Source organism: Netta rufina (genome assembly GCF_964035555.1).
Source record: "Netta rufina genome assembly, chromosome: 7".
Lineage (NCBI taxonomy): Eukaryota > Metazoa > Chordata > Aves > Anseriformes > Anatidae > Netta > Netta rufina.
In genome coordinates, this window is record NC_140130.1 from 34,154,000 (window position 1) to 34,171,846 (window position 17,847).

A 17,847-nucleotide genomic window follows, 5' to 3' on the forward strand; every position below is an offset into this window, starting at 1 on the left:
TAATCCGTGTTTGTACTGTGATTTCAGGTGACAAGGTACAGAGCACCGGAAAGCCAACGGTGGGATAAATGCCTCAGTGTCTGGGCTTTCCAGGACCGTGTGTGATTGTACCTAATGACCCCTGGTGGCTGGGGAGCCTTTTCTGGGTGTCTGCTCCTTGCAGGGTGCTGGGAGGCAGGACGGAGCTGGTGCTCAACTACACGGTGGGATGCGATGGCTGCTACGGAGCAGAGAAGGAATAGCATGAGAGTGCTGTAAATGTTGCTCACACGTGCGCGCAAACGTTAAAGAAAAAAAAAATCAGGGGAAGAAATGCAGGAGGACAATGTTCCAAATCCTTGGAAATTACTGCATTTGCTCAAATTTGGCTCTGCAAAAAATCTCTCTCGCCGCGGCAATAAGCACTCTGCATAGATGGACTTTCTAACAGTCTCCTGAAATTGGAGGCGTACAAAAGAGAAAATTAGCAGGATTGTGCAGGAATCATTTTCAATAATCAAAGGAACAGAACAGCATCTGAAAGCACTCAGTGCTTGAAGCCCTGCCACATGCTTTTACCAATTTCCAAACCAAAAGCGTGGATGCTTTGTAACTTCAACAAAACCCTCTCAAATACCAACTTGGTGCGGTACAACAAAACACTCTTAAGATCAGCCGATTATTAAACAATCACTGCCCTATGGAACTCCGTATTTTGATGACTTTGAAGCGCAAAACAAAAGCTGACATTCGCGTGCAGCTCGCCCTGGGGCTGGATGGAAGCTCAGCGTAACCACTGGCTTGCATGCGCAATGCGCTCCAGGAACGCACCGCCGCGTGCCTCGCCGTGCTGCGGGCAAAATGGGGTTTGGAAATGGGTTTGGCTGCAAACCCCACTGACTACACTCAAACAGGGCTGCTCACAGCAGCCAGTGATGTGCAGGCAACAAACGTGGGAATTTTGAGCGACGAGGCCACCTCTTCCTTTCCACTGCCAGCCAGCACCGCATCTCACATCGCCATGTGCCGATGAGTCTCCAAGCACAGGCACTTCACCCGTCTTTCGTTGAGGGGTGCACTACCTGGATTTACCTCGTAATTACTGCAGAATGAGGGTCCGAGCAGAAGCACCCCAAGGAGCACACAGGATTCATCACCTCATGCTGTCCGGCTCCCCCGGCAAAGCCCTGGTGATTTGCGGCCAGGGATCAAAATCAAGTTGTGGCTAACAAATGCAGGAGGCTAGCAGTCATCTAAAAAAAATCATGTTTAAAAACAAGAAGCCCAGCTGAAAAACATCCTTTCGGCCTTTGGAATGAGCCCTACAGGCTCTTGAAACTTCAGTGAGAAACAATTTTGCCTTCAAGTATTGGGAGAGTCCAGTAAAAGTCAGCAGAAAAAAGTATTGTGACATTCCTGGTTCAACAAAGGGATAATAAAAATATCAGATGTCTCCCTGTGCCATGAAACTACACACTGTCAAGGGCTACAGAATAAAAATCAATCTGGATGCTGAACGGCAGTCGAAAAGCCAGCAGACAAGGTTCATTGGGCACATCCCTCAACTATTTGCAAAGATCTAATCTATGAATGCTCTTAAAAATAATCCTCTGGAAATCACATCAAGCACCTTGTCTCCAAAACTGGGTATTAGACCTTGAGGTCAAAATTCATCATTTTTAATAAGAATTCAGGATCAAGATTTAAATAGCATGTGTAATGAAAAGCATGGGAATTATATCTGTCCCAGAAAGCAGTAGAGAAATCCATTGTTAAATGAATATATATTGTAATTCTGAACTCTGCCATGCATGTCTGGGCTTTGCATAAAAAATAATTAATTACTAGGTTGTAACATGGTCTTGAGGAGATAAACAGGCTGGAGTTCAGGGTGTCTTGCTGCTTTACTTTCCCTGATGATGCCAAGAGCTTGAAACATGCACGTCCCTTGCAGACTCAACACAGATTTAAGAAAAAAACAAACCAAAAGAAAACACACACAAAAACCAGGAAGGAATGTTATTTTGGCTAAAAGCCATTTGTTATTTGCTTTTCTAGAAGATTGATATATTTTATTATTGTATGGCAATAGCCAAAGTATCTGGTGGGGAGGGATCCCATTTGCTGGTACATTTTATCATGGTCCCCAAGCATCCTTGGGGACGGCTCCTCCCTGGTAGGGTGACCCCAAGGCCAAAGGTGCCAGCCCCATGACCCTTGTTTAGGTCCACTGGCTGATTCATATCCCCAAACTGCTATTACCGGCAGGCAGTGACACTATTTTCTCTCAAAAGTGGGTGCCAAGCTCTGACTCTAGGCTTTTTTTGTGAACTGAAGCTGTTTATCAATAAGTTTTGAAGTGCTAGATGGCAGTAGAGAGTGTTTAAAAAAAAAACACACTACGAAGACTATCTAAAATAAAAGACAAAACAAGTTAATAGAGTTAAGCTAATGGGCTATATAAAAGTGTCAGTAAGAAATTAGCAACGCCATTGAAGTTTAAGGCAACAAAAATGCACGACCAACTCTAGAAAACTCACTCTTTGAAGAAAGCTCTCGGATATAACACACATAATGAAAACCTTCACTGTTTTGGCACCGAGATCCCTTACATCTGTTCGTGGATACAGAAAAATATAAAAGAAAAGTTGTGTAATGCATTTCTCTGCAGCTTTATTTTAGTATAGCCAGATGTCCCGCTCCTGTCAAAATATTTACTAGTAAATATTCAGCAGAGTCGGAATCAAACCTAAAAACCTGGTCCAGATCCAGACGTTGTCAGTCCAGGAGGGATTCTAACTTAGGAGGCAGATAGGAGTTTTTGCTCATGTTTGGGAGGAAAATCCATCCCGTTCTCATCCGTCCTTGAGGACTGAGCATTTCCCATCACGTATCTGGAAGAGGCGAAGCAGCCAACTTCCAACTTCCACCCCCTGCCTTCGGCCGCGTTCCCAAACACCAGAGCTCGGGAATACGTCGACAGGGCTGCCCCGAGGCTGCTGCTCAGACAGTGCTCAGCTCCCTGTCTCCTTGCGTATTCTGGGGGTATTGTCATTTTTCTGAGTAATCTTTAAATGCGGAGGAGGATTTAGAGTAAGGAGAAAAAAAAAATAATAACAAGACACCAGACATGACAACGTGTTAATCCATAAACCAGTTAATTTAAATGGGAAATGTGGTGAGGATGAAAAATTAAGTTGATGGTATAGAAGTCATCAGCTGTAATTGTTTCTTAATTAATGACTTGAAGTTAGAAAGCTTGTTATATGGAACCTTGTCTTAAGGCTGGAGAAAATGGAAAAATACAAGGCGGAATTAAGAGTTAGATGCGTATTAAGTTACCATAAACGTGGGCTTAAATGCAAGGAGAACACAACAGAAGTATTTTTTCCTACCTCTGCGCATGTAGCACCCACGTCTCAGGAAACAGGAGCTCTACTTCTTGCAATAGCTCGAGTCACATATCTATTACAACGCGATTGCATACCAAATTCATGATTTTTTTTTATTTTCCTTTCTGTAACCTTATCTAAATGTGTCTTACTCTTTACCGGATGCCTGGGGGATTTTGTCAGGCTGGCTTCATATCTGGCTCAAGTCCTACATCTTGTCATGCATATCCCCCTGTGGCATGTCACAGGAGATACACTGCGCATAAGTGAATGTATATAAAAAAATAAATAAATCTAAACAGAACCGGAAAATTACTCGAGCACCTCTGCCTCCCTGCTGCAAGGACAACAGCGTACCTGTAGATAGGAGATACACCACACCTCTGTCCCAAAGCAGAAAATTTCTGCTTCCAAACAGAGCGAATTCTTGATTCAGCACAGCAAAAGGGTTGAAAATAAATCAGGGAATAAGGTCAGTAAGCTTGAATAATGCCTGTGAACCCACTGAGGTTGCTGGAACTCTCTTCATCCATAGGATCGTGTCCAATATTAAAAACATCTTAAAATTTTAACAAAACCTGTGAATGACTAAGAGGTAATTAAAAACAGTGCTGTGTGGCACACTTGCCACTGGCCAGATTGGTAAAACGAGGTGTAATCCAGCTTTCGTGTGAATTTGAAATGATTTCTGAAGCCTCTGTAAGTGAAATAAGATGAATCTTGGGAGCAGCCAGACAGATCTTCAGAGAAATTAAATCAGCACAGGGAGTAATGGCAGAGCATCTGACAGACTAACTTTTCCTTTTGTCTAGGCCAAGTGTGGTAAGCAACCCTTCCTTAAAAGCCTGATGGTTTATGTGCTTTGAGGTGGAAACTTAAAAAATATATGAAAAGCTTTATTGTGTGGGGGAAATCCTTGTACTGTGTTTCGTAATCACGGAACAAAGAAGCTCAAATCCACTAGGAAAAAAAAAAAAAAAAAAAGAAAAAGAAAAAAGCTCTATATTTGTTCTAAATAAGTCAGTTTTACCCAGGACAAGCAGTTTCTTCCACACTTGATATCATCTTTAACTCATTGTTTCTCATCAAATGACTAGTGGTGATAAGAATTTCCTGAGATAATAGGATTCTATTTCTAAGCAGCAAAAATAAGTATTATCAGATGCTACTTGGCATTCAAATTTGCAAGAATAGAAGAAAATTCCTCCACCCAAATATCAAACATACTAATTTTGGCCAGCATTGCATTACAGGAAGGAGCCAGCAGCAGAGGCAGCAGCTTTGCAGAGTTGCCCAGTCAGTGCCAAGCCCCTCACGCAGGCAGGGCTCCGGACACGGGGATGCTGAGCACTGGAACAATTCGTGTCATGGCATTACGTGCATGGCAGTGCCTCATAACCAGCTATTTCCTACACACTACCATGCTGACAGAACACTAGGGCCTGGAAAACCAGGCTGCCAGGATTCAGTTTGCTTGTACAACTTGCATTTTGACTGCCTGGTAGCTTTAAAATGCTTTTCCCAAACTGCTTCCACGGGCAAGGTTCCTCTATTTTTCAGCCTGAATGGACTGTGCGAGCTGAATGGGAGCCTATTCTGTTTTCTGTTGTTATTGGTGTGCGAGCCCAAACCTCAAGCACACACTGTTCAAATAGTGCTGAAAAGCCAGAACCATTACAATTCTTCAGGGGCACTTTTATGGAGGGTTGTGTTTTTTTTTTTTTTATGATAAGAAAGTGCACCACACGCAATAATTGACTGCGTGAATATTAAGCCCACTTTTACACATGAGAAACTGAAATAAAGAGCAAACAAAATGTACCCCTGACATAGATCCAAGTTTGCATTTTCCACAGGACCTGCCTTTACGTGGTATATTTATTCAGGCGTTGCTCTATATGGTCTGCAATGACTTCCACCACTGGCAGAGACGTGGAATGCAGAATTCTTGTCCAGCTTTAAAATGAATTAACCAGGACCAAGGTAACTCCGGTGATGATAAAACCATCATCAACATTTTGGGACAAATTGTTGCAGCCGAGGGCTCGGGGCCAGCTCAGAGCCACCCGTACGCAGGCTGGTGCCTCGCTCCCACTGATAAATGAGTGGCTGGGGAGGGTCAAGGCCACTTGCAGCAACCATAGTGACTGGGAGGCAAACACTTGAGGAATTCCTACAGCAAATATGGATTACGGGTAGAATCAGAGACTCCTCAGCCAAACAGGACACTAAGGTGCCGCTCAGAATATAAATCAGTGACTCAAAAAGCCAAGGGACTCGCGCATTGAGCTCTGAAAAGTCTTACGTGACCGTGCTGGCATTTATCAGCCACCAGACACACCAAAGGACCAAAGGACCTGAAAGAAAACAAAGGGCTTGTGTGGCACTTTGAACGGCTCTGCTATTTTGCAAGGTACAGACAGCTCTGGTGGCACAAACTGATGGGTAAGGACACTATTTCCCACTGGAAAATGACAAATCCCAAAGCGAGAACTCCATCAGGAAACGTCTGAGCTCACTTGGCCTTGCAATTATTTTTTCTCTTCACTTCTTGTTCATCTCAGGGCTGCCACTTTCTGGGCGTGTGTTGAAAGCTTAACTGACTCATAAATGTCAGTGCAAACTTTAACCTATAAAGCCAGGCATTAAAATTTCATGGCACTGGAGCTGCAGACAGCAGGGTAGCGCAGTTGCGAAGGTGCTGAGCAGGGGCAGTGCTTGGGATCATCAGGGAGGAATTCAGCAGGGCTGGGAAACCTGTGATTTACACAGACACAAGACATGCCACTACACATCCTGGATGTGCCACCACTACTGCCTCGTCCCTGTTAAGTGTCTACATCTGATGAGGAAAAGACAGCACAACCTTGCATGCTGCCACTGCAGCTCCTCCTCCGGCTTCCCAGCCAGGCTGTTCCCAAAAGCACCACCAGCAACGTTTGAGGGCTGCTCCTCACCACCTGTCTAGCTCCTGGTATTACTTTATATTTTTTTAACCATATTTTCAGAAGCACAGGATAAAGGACAGCTGAGCAGGCAGCAGGCTGGGCAGCAGAAGTGATGCTTTGAGTGCCTGCAGGAGCGATGGATGCCACACACCAGGGGTGCCACCGTGTGCCATCAGAGCTGGGCACTGCTGGGCACCTTCTTCTACCACAGGTCACAGAGAAAAAATGACACTTAATATCACCCTGCAGTTGATTCCTAAATGAAAATGTGAGGCAGGTGAGCTTCTGCCCTGAGGGTTATTGCTGCTGATGGTTTGCAGTCACTGTGGTGATGATGCAGAGCGAAGGCTGACCCCGGAGAGCCCAGGAAGAGCAGGAGGAAACTGCCAGGCTTACAGGACAGGCAGGAATAACACACACCTGTAGCATCATGCACCTTGAGACCACCATAAATTAAAATTAAAATCCAGGTGGTCATGAAGGAGAACAGCAAGGCCAGCTGATTTCTGGCTGTGCCTGTTTGAGGGCCAGGCGTGTGAGCTCTGCTCTCGCCTCCTGGCAAAGGCTCTGTCCTGCCCCTGTGCTCTGATTTACCCTGCTCCCACCTGTACTCACCCTGAGCCTCCAGAAGAGCTCCCCACCTCGTGCCCACCAGCCTGCAGCACGGGGAGGTGTTGCACAGCAAGCGCAGCCCTCAGCACGAGTGGCCAACGGGGTCACGCGCCAACTTCATTCCTTCAAAAGCTAAGAAATTGCCCCAAATTCAGGAACAATAACAGGCACACTCCTGACACCGCAGCAACTCAGATGCAAAATTATTTAGACCCTTTTTTTTTTTTTTTTTTTCCCCAAAGCAGAGCAGGAGGATACTGCGGCTGCCAGGCTGCAGGCTCGGGGCTCTGCTTTGTTTCAGGCACAGCAAAAACAACATTCTTCAGCATCTCCCGCTTAGACATGGCTCAACAGTTTTTGCTGGAACTTTTTTATTTATTTATTTATTTATTTTTAAATTCACCCCGAGGTAAAAACCCATCATGAAATGGAAAATTTCAGCTCAAACAGATTTAAAATGTAGCAAAATTACAAGCAAATGGGAACAGACTTGAACTAGGGGGTGCTGGACAACTCTAACTAAACACAGCACCAGCAGCTCCACCTCCAAAGCATATTTTGACTCGCTACGTAATTAGCCACGATTCCACACACAGGAATTATGTAAACCACTCCACACATGCTGTTTCCAAAAGCCCCAGCCATTCACTGGATACGTCTTTCCACCCGCAGGGATCCAATTACAGAATCGGCACCCAAACTCTCTGGGACAACCAGAAGAGAAAGAAAAGGGCAAGCCAAGACTTCGTTCTGATGGGCCTCACAAACTCATTTAATTCTTAACAGATGACTCTAAATGGCTTTATTGCAGGCTGTTGCCCTAATATTTATTTATCCCTTAAGTGTGCACCATTGTCTCACTTGTAGTGAAGTCTGTGAGTTGATGCAAAGAGCTCGCCCCTTCAAAACAGCCTCCTCAGCAGGAAAGGTAGCTCTGTCATACAAAGATATCATACCTATGTATAAAAAAAACACAGTAATGCAATGAGACTGACCTCCCTCTCCTCCTGGAAGACTCATAAACCCGTACATAAAGGCTACGGACAGGTGTTTTTAGAAGTACTACCCCCGTGTGTGGCTCGGATTCTTTTCCTGTGCCAGATGCACATTTAACACGGCAACACAAACACTACAGCTTCCTAAAACGCTCTTTTAGTACCGTGGTAGTTTGTGGCAGCTTGTAAAGCACGATGAAGACCCAGCAAGTCAGTGGTTGCAACACGTAGCGGGAAGCCTGAGGGTATCTCGTCTGCCACCACCCTGCTGCGATGAGTGGCGTCCGTTCCTAGAGAGCCCTGCCAGGGGTTGTGTAGAGGAAAAGGGATGGGACAGCACACCGACTTCGTTAAGAGCACAGAAACCCACTTACGTACTGCAGAACATCAAGCTTTCCATCAGTTAAATGTAGGCTCGCATCCTGTCCACTTGTTTAAAGAGAAGAGCAGAAGCGATTCTCAGCAAACAGCACGCTGTCAGAAGGCTTCTCCCATCAGTCTACGGAAATAGCTCCCTAATTTCCCACCGTATTTCACCAATTTCTCCATGGACCTTTCCAGACAACGCCAAGGGAAAAGCTTGTTTTTTCAACGTGTGTTTTCCCAGCAGCTGGAACACCCCTCTTCAGTGCTTCACTGTGCTATAATCCAAGAATGGGAGCCTCTAATAAAAAATAGCCATCAGAGGTGCCAGTGCCATACACTGCAGTCTTATAAGCCTAGTATTTTGCAAAATCCTATGTTCTTTGCATTTTTAAGGTAGGTTTAGCACTGTTGCTTACAGCCAGTCATAATCTGTTGCTTATAAAAACAGCACAAGTGTCTTACAACCGTGAATCCCATCCCTTCAATCAAATCACAAAACAGGTGACGACGACAAAGTATACTTTAAAAAGTTATGTCTTCTGCACATTTACAGATTAGGAAAGAATATCTTTCGACCAAGGAAGAAGAAAAAAAGCCCATATATCAGAGGAAAGTAATCTAAACTTCAATCACATCTAAAGCTCTGTCAGCAGGTTTGTCGTACGATCCTTTTGAATTTCTTGTACACTAAGCAAGTAGATCTGATAGTAAACATCAAACCAGGAAGGCAGCTTTTGAACATCCAGGCTCAGCTGACACAACTCTTTTAAGTTGAGTTCAAAGTAAATTTTGAAGATGAGATAGTGTACTACACCTGAGTGTTTATGACATTCAAAAGGAGAAATATGCAGCCCCATGCCGCAGCAGCACACTCTGGATGCCCCTTCCTAGCTCCTCGCCTTTGCTTTGCCCCCAAAAAAATCAGCTCCCCCAAAAAAATCAGTGGGGCTGCACCCCCCGCCCCAGGGACGCCACACCACTAACGTCAGTCCAGTGCGGGTTAATAAACAGAGAGGTAGAGCTGCTTCCACATCTTTTTGTGTTACGTGATTAAGCGAAGAGCTGGTTTCTCTGGTCCTGTTGGCTTTTCTTTGAGCCTGGCACCCAGTCCCCCAGAACTGCTGCCACTTTCTGAGGAATATTCGGAGTTTTCGCAGGGGCTCTGAACGCGCAGGAGAGCACGAGGATCACCCCGATGGCTCTGAAGCTGGGTAACTCATGAGAAGTGTAAAGCAATAGCAAAGGAGTTCTGCTTTGGCATGCTAGAGTAAGAAATGTATAACAAGTATTTGTGCAACACTCGCCCTGTCCTACTGTTCAGCATTTCCCTGGAAACCCCACAAACCCCACATATTTTGCTAGAGCGGACGCAGTACAACTCCCACGAGAACTCTGCATTTTCATCCAAGAGCAAAACCGATTTCACTTGGTTGGCATTCAGGTAACACAGTGAATTGTTACCCTGCAGGCCACTATTCATCTCCTTAAGAGCAGATAAAAACCCGAGCTCCTTAAAAGACACGACTGAAGACATCCTTCCTAAAATAACAATCTGCTCCGCTTTTGCTACTGATGGGAAAACTTCCCTGAGTGTCAGTTTGCATAAGAGAAGGACACCAAGAAGTCTGAGTTTTTTTGCCATCACTTAACTTCCATCATAAGCAGCTTAAACTACGTGAGCTGCAATAGGCGAAGGTTACCTACAGACTTCTGCTGCTGGAAAATGGAATAAATAGAAAGTAAGAGTCCCCTGTGCTGTGCTACTGTAACGTGAAATTAGTAAAGAACGATTTACAGCAAATCTGCCCCAAACAGTTTGCCCCAAAACTTGTGAAATACTTCAAGAGCTACTTTCAAATTTTCATGTTTTTTCTATTGTGATAGTCAATATTAAGGGAAATGGTCAAATTTTGTGTCCACTGAGTGAAGCAGCAGCTCTGAGACAGCCGAATCTCTGAGCTTCCCTGGCCACAGCCCTGGGGAAGGACAGGGGTGGCTGCATCGAGGTGGAGGACTCTGAGCTTTACCCAAATGTCCTGCATCATTCTCCCCAGCCCCACAAGCAGCCTGAAGCAGCAGCAGGGGCTCGTGCCCACAGCCTGGGATGCTGGAGCACTGAGACGGAGAGTGGCAGCAGCCTTGGCCACCCGCGTCCTGGCCCGAGGAGATCCCCAGGAAGCAGCACATTGAACAGAGCACGACCTTTTTCTCAATGCAGCACAAATTTAAGCTGTGCCTCAAACTGGGAGTGACTACAGCATTTCAGTAGAAACCAGGATGAAAGGAGAGCTGGTAATGAAGCAGTCCTGCCCGTAGGACTGCGAGGAGGAACCAGCGTATCCCTTTCTAACATTTCAACACCAATATGACCGTATTTCATGTCAACACAGAAGATGGAGAACCTGGTCATGGATCTGGATCTCATTATCTCCAAGTGCTGTACAAAACAAGGAAAAATGAGGTATTCTACCTGAATAGTCCGTCAGCTTTCACAGAACAGTGGAGCATCCTCTTACCTTCACAAATTCTGTCCAGTCGCTGTCGCTTGACTTTGTGTTTATCCACAAGTGCCATTCTTGATGGTATTTTGCAACTTTCTGATTCAAAAAGCAAGGCAGTCCCCCAGGAACTCAGGAAAACTCACGGGAGTCGGCATGCATAACGCCACTGTCGGTCCTGTTGAGACGAGAGGAGCTGGTGAGTGGGACTTCCACCACGGGAGGTGACACCCGCCCACCCCAAAAAGCCCAGCACCCTTGCTGAATCCACGCCTGGGACTTTAGCACTTCCAGCCTCAGCATCCCACCAGCTCTCACACCGCAAACCAAGCACACAGCCCCTTCATCTTCCCTGCGATCAGAAAAAAAAAAAAACAACAACCAGCATCCTACAAGAGAACTGCCGAAGCGCTGTCTGGCCTTCCGAGTTTTATTTCTGCCTTAAAAATCTATTCCTAGCAGACAAAATCCATTAAGCGATTTTGTAGGCTCACAGATACTGAAACATTATGAGTATATAAAAACGGGGAAGCAGCTTTTGCTCCTCCAGTGCTTTCACACGCACGCACGCACACAAAACCACTTCCATGTCTTAGTTAAACCTTGCCCTGTAAAAGTCATCACTGGACTTGAATTTGCAGCAAGACCTCGATACACATCCCAGCTGCCACCAGAGCCTGTCCCTTGATACTTTCTAATGTGCACATCTTTTAAATGCTGATAAAATAAAGCAATCCATATAGTGGCGTGCGTGGCGTTTGTGAGAAATGCCCTGCAGGCTCTCCATGGGACAGTAGGGAAGGACAATAGGCACGAGCAAGACGTCCTCTCCAAGGTGGCCATCTGCACCAAGCGGCGAAGTCTCGGCCCCTCTGCCTACAGTTAAGTAGAAGTCCTCAAAGAGGTGAAAAAAAATAATTCTGAAGAGCCAGGAGCCGCCACAAACCCAGCATCACTCGCTCAAACCACTCCTATCATGCCCGAACCACAAAAGCATCCACAGCAGGTGAATTTTCACACTGCATTGCCCCCAAATTTTTCACTTCAATATAAAAAAAAGCCAGGTTGATGTAACATAACGTAGGAAACAGAAGAACAAGCCACCAGGAATGGGAAAAATCCGGGCTGATGTCCACAAGCTGACGCTGGGCGACGTCGGTGACCTCGGCTGCTGCTCCCCCTGGGGTCGGGCAGCACCGGCACTGCACAGCTCATCCTCACCATACATCGGGGTCTTCATTTCACATAGTCCTGCCCGAGGATTTTATTCCTCCCCAGCAGCTTACAGCTCCTAAAAGCAGCTTCCCAGCAAGCTCCAGCCTCTCACTTAACAAATGCGAGGGGCCGGGCTGAGCACGCGAGGGGTAAAGGCTGTAACAAAGCCGCTGCGCACCAAGATGACAATTTCATGGAGATTATTGTTATTATTACAAATGGTTATCAATTATGCATCGCATTGATAGTTAATTTATAAAAGGGAGAGGGCTGTGTTGGTACAACTGAATTCTGACTCAGGGAAGATGGGCGATTTCCTGGTAGTTAATGGCCAATTTCCCAGCAGCACAACTGCAGCATAATCTCCGAGATTTATAGCAATAATTAATTGATTTTTTTTTTTAAACACAGGGATGCTAAAGAGCATGATTCCCACTCCCATTAATAATTAATGCAACATTTTAAAAGAAGCAGAAAACCTCCATTCCAGAGACAGAAGCTGGCTACAGTCAAAATATTTCTTGCAACAAAAATTATGCTGTTAGCGGAGCTAACCCAGGAGCAGCTAACAGCATTTCCATGGGCAGCGTTCAACAGCAGACACATGACTTTTCAGCTCTATTAAATCCCAGCCCACATTCAGGGAGAAATACCGGGTTATGAAAAGTCACTTCAGGAGAAAAAAGTTAGCACTTTGTTCTGAAAATGCTCGCATGGTTCATGATGCTGTGACTGCAACTCCTTTTTCCCCCAGCAAAATCAATATGCAAAGTGTATTTAATTTTGACAGAGTGCATTTTCTGATGGACAAATGCTTCCATTAAAGTCCTTTCCTCCTGCCATCTCAATTCGCTGTATTACTCCCTGGAGGAAAACTTTCTACAAACGAAACTCATAACAATCACAGAAATTACTGCTCATATTAGCAGCATCCCGCACGGCTTAACATAATGCCCACGAACCAACTCCTTCCTCATGATTTTACCCGCTCCATCCTGGTGTGACAGGTGCCTTTGACAGTGCCAACCAGCAATAAAAGCACAACTCTGAAGACTTAACTAAAAACGTGGCAGGAGCTCGTGAGAAGGACTTGGCAGGGAGGGATGACATGGAGAAAAGCAGCTGTGCAGGGCACAGAAACGAGCGGGTGCTCCCCAGCCTCGGTACGAAGCTGTAATTAAGAGAACGGCTCCTCCATTCGTGGCAGGGAGGACGCAATTAGCGGCACACCCAACTCCAATCTTCCCTCGGTGATTTCTCCATCCAGCCCAGCCTGGAAACAATCGCGAGGCTAAATGTCCCCCAAAATAAAGCAAACACAATCAGGCGAGGCAGAACAAAAATCGTGGCCAGCAATTAAAATACAAGAAAACCTCATTGTATAAGGGAATTTGAGAGAGAGAGGCGCACGCACAAAAACTGCACTTCATCTTCAGCAAGATTAGGAAACAAGTGAAGCGATTTACATACAGTAATTGCATGTCCGTGTTAGCCTCCAACAGTGTCTTTCAAAATGTAAATTTTTCCTGAAAACCCTTGGACATGATGATAGCCCGTCAGTTATTTATTTATTTAAAGAAGGAATGTGCTGAAACACGATGTTTTAGGAAGAAAAAAAAAATAACACATCCCAAAGTAATAATTTGAATAGCTTCTTAACACTGCCTGTTCAACAGCACAGCCCGTGAGCCAGAAAGTGGGAGAAGAGAGAGCTGTGCAGGGCTTATTTTTCCGGATTTCAATGGAAAACGAAAAGAAAGAAGAGGTGATTTTCCAAAACGAAAGGCACTGTTGGACAAAAGCACCAGAAAGGTGACTTTACACATTATGGACTCTCTTCTAAGCTCATGGAGCGCTGTGTTGTCATCCTCCCACAGCACAAACACGAGCAACATCTATTTCTACGTGCCCACCACCAGCATCGCCATCCAACCATCCTGGCACCCAGCAGGTGACCGAAGCTCCCCCAGCCCCACCACCCTTCGTGATGAGCATCCCCCAAGCTCCCACTGCTCCCAGGCCCTTGCTGGAGTCAGAAACCTGTCGCTCACAATTTCTGTCTGTGGTTTTTTGGTGTTTTTTTTTCACCCTCTATGACACACGGCACCAACAAGATGGGGATTCCCTGCCCCGGCACACACGTGGCCCCGCAACCCGCCGAGTCCCGTCGTCCTTCCACACATCCACGTGGGGTTTCTGAAGCCTTACTTAAAACGAGGGGCATGGAAAATGCAGTCCAAACACTCTGATGGCACCACAGCACGTTTCCTGTGCTCTCGGGGAAGGAGAGGACCCCGGAGCCGCGGCTGGAAGCACACCAGGGTTGCCAACAGTCCGTAGCAGTGAAGTTAGCATCTGCCGGTGCCACCGCTAGCTCTCCCTGCCTCCCTCACGTTAAGGTCCAGTTTTTGGAAGCTCAACCCCATTTATTTGTGCTGTCGTGAGCCCTACGGGGTCGGATGTCCTCGTGTTGGATGTCGGCAGCCGGCGCGGGGAGGGCGGCGGGGGCTGAGCAGCCGAGTTCGGTGCAGGAAAGGAAGCGCGGAGCAAAGCGAGCAGGAGACACGCAGAGATAATGGCAGGGGAGGGAGGCGGACAAAGGAGACGGTACAATGCAGGAGGAACACTTTGAGTCATCCTTCCTTCCCTGCGCAGCCTTCAGCGGGATGCTGCCCAGCTCAGCCCCGTCGCCGGCTCTCTCCAAAGCCCTGGAAGGGCTGCGGGGAGGAGGGAGCCGCACGGGAGGGCAGGGGCTGGCCACTCGCCCCGTGCCAAAATTCCCCCGTTGGGATGCTTTCATTTAGCAAACAACAACAAAACAACATGTGCACAATAGCTCAGCGGGAAGCAAAAAGGGATTGAAGATTTATATGGGCGAGGAGAACAAGCACAGATTTTCCTTAGGTGGGAGACGAAAAAATCTTTCATTTTTCATTTTTATTTCAGTGCCCAAGGGATGTAAATCCCTCGCGCTTGGGAGGAGGGATCACACAGTTTCTGTGTGGCCAGGGTTCAGCCTTCTCCCGCTCCATTAACCGCCCGCAGACACCGCGTGGGAAACAGGACACCAGGAAAAAGGGTTTTCCTGGCTCGTGGGAAAGCAGCCTCGGCCGGGAACTGCAAATCTCGGCCAGGATCCCAGCAGCCTGCACCCCCCGGTGGACCCTCAGCACCCTCAGAACAGCCACGGCAGGTCCCTCGCTACGAAATGACTGCTAATTGGCTTCAGTGCCTTTATTAGTTATTAGGATGCCTTTATTAGTTATTAGGATGATTGTGCTGCCGCGGAGCGTTCGGTGATGTTTTGCATTAAGGCCCCTCCGTGGGAATGACTGGATGGCTCCGTGGGTGGCAGTAAGAGCTTTCCGTCTAGGTGACTCGCTTGTTTTTCTGCCCAAAAAACCTAAAAGATGAAGTCTTGTCCTCTGCTGCCTGCCTGGAGCCTTTCCCCAAAAACCTCTGGGTAAAAAACACGCTCGTGGGGATCCTGCAGCCCGGCGCAGAGAGCGGTAGTGCGGCAGGTTGGGCATGCTGCACGAAGACACTCCCACGTTAGCACCTGCTGATGGAAAAATAAAGAGCTCTTCTGCTCTTCGCCATGCAGGGAAGGAGAATAACAGGCTGTAGGAGTCTTGTGCTGAAGAACTGGTAACAATTTTGAGCAACTCGCTATTATATGAGTGAACAAAATGTACCATAACGGCATATGAGCCTGCACATCTGTTGCTAAATTAAACACGCTACATAACGATTTAGACCACATCTTAAAACATTATGCAACAAGATACAGACTGTGCTAAAATAATGAGGCTTCAAAGGCAACACAGAGGGGCTGATCCTGCATTCCTTTCAGCCCTGAAGTCACGGCGAGTACCCCTTGTCAGTTCTACTCCATCACAGCTACTTGACTCACTAGATGTATCACGGTTCTCCATGTCCTTCAAGGGAAAAAATGCACGCATGGGTTGTAACAGCCTCTCTCCTTTCCATCCTGACAACGCATAAAACATGGGAGAGGTTTTTGGTTGGATCTGGACTTTTTTTAAGTTTCTTTAAGGACTGTGTTGCAGGTTATGAACTGTGTTCCAGGTTGGGTTCTCGCTGGCAAGGCAGATGCTAGGAAGACCTGCTGAAATGGCAATATTCGAGTTGCCACAGCAGCCACTGTGTGAAAAGGGATTGAGATCCCTGGATTTTAGCTATTTTATTTCCAGCATTAGTGACTGGATTAGAGACTAGAGAAGTCTCCCCGGGAGATCCAGGTTTGCTCCCCTGGCAGGCAGCGACAGCCCTCTGGAGCTCCTCGGTGGCTTCTCAAGTTCAGCTAAGAAATACCAGAAGTGGCACTCCTTTCACTCCTACGGCGAAACACAAACAGGCAGCCCGAACAGGCAGCGAGAAAATTGCTTTAAAGAAAATAAATGTCATCTCTCTTTCTGCCATCGGGAGTGAGGCAGGTCGATGCTCTGCTCATCCTGCACCGATGGTTTGCAAGAACCTGATGGTGGGCAAAAAAATAACCAGGAGCTGGACCCAAATCACCCACTTAGCTTCAAGAGCACCTAATCCATCTGCTAATTAATCACGAGCCTCCTTTAACCTCTCTTATCTTGTTTTTCTAAGTATCTGACACTGATAACGTGCCCTACAGCACGTTAACTGGCTGGGAAACTACCTTTAACTTTTCAAATAAACAAGAGGAAACGATACAGGAATAATCTTACAGTCTCCTAAGGCCTCTGCCACACTGAAAAATAAAACCTCATTCCACATTCTACCAGCATTCCTCAATTATTTGTATTTATTTCCACTAATCATGAAGGCTAACGCTGGACCGAGGTGAACCTTCGCTGGTTTTACATCCATTTTTACAACCAAAAGCTCTCCCCTCCTCAAGCAGAAATCCAGCACCATGCCAAAATCTGCACGGCCAGATTAGAAGCCCCTAGAAAAAAAAAAAATGAGTGTTTGCGGGTCTGTTGGGTGAGTTATGTGGTTATTTGGCCGTTAGAGGGCATTTCATACTGCGGAGTGAAGAGCAGGCAAACAGCTTGAGAACAGCATCGCTAACCCCCATCTGGAGCTGCTGGAGAACCGTTTCTGTCTGCTCTCATTTAGTAATTGCCACTTTTCAACCTTTCCATATGCTGTATATAGATGAGCAAGCACGAGCAAGGACAAGAGGAAAATAAGATGAAATAGCTATGATAAAAAGTCCTGGTTATATAAACACTTGGGCGCGCAGCTATTGTTGCTTCCAAGGTTTGGTTTTGTTCAGTTCACTTCTTCCCCCTCCCTAACTCCGGCACAGCAGATTTCATCCTTTTTGCCCTCTCAAGCAGCAGTGTATGTTTTAAGTTTGCAAACGATTAACTGAGAAAAAAAATATCAAGTTGTGTCTCAACGCAGCTATCCATCTCTGGGGCTAGAGGGGAGAGCCCATCTGTCTGCAGAGCGGAACAAAGGCAAATTCAACTTCCTCCCTGCCAGGAGGTCGGGCACGGCCACTTACCTTCTGATGGCTCCTTTGAGTTACTACCCTGCCCCTGAATGTGAGCTGTAATCCGTTTTCAGCTTCTGCTGGCTAGGAAACCACACAAAGCCGCCCACTTCCCTGCCCGGGTGTTTTTCCTCCTTCCATCTAAATACAAATCAAATTAGGAAAGAGGCAAATATCTCGCCATCCATCTCCAAACACACGCATGTTTGTAATCAGGGTGGCCAAACTTCCTGAGTGCGAGCTGCATACCAAAACCTCCACGTGGCCGGGAGCCACATCCTCCCACCCCCGTCAAGCTGCCCGTCTCTCCCACCAGCGTGCTCCAAGCCCACGACATCGCTG

The 17,847-nt window shown here is 46.6% G+C and overlaps 1 protein-coding gene across 1 annotated transcript in view; it reads right to left on the bottom strand.

Annotated features, from left to right (window-relative positions):
- The window catches only part of CTBP2 (C-terminal binding protein 2), a 115,795-nt gene that overhangs the window by 37,759 nt on the left and 60,189 nt on the right, over nt 1–17,847 (bottom strand). Inside the window, exon 2 of the mRNA XM_084290484.1 lies at nt 10,809–10,968. Within this exon, the coding sequence (XP_084146610.1) occupies nt 10,809–10,866 (58 nt within the window). The 5' untranslated portion in view covers nt 10,867–10,968. The remainder of the gene's footprint in view (nt 1–10,808; nt 10,969–17,847) is intronic.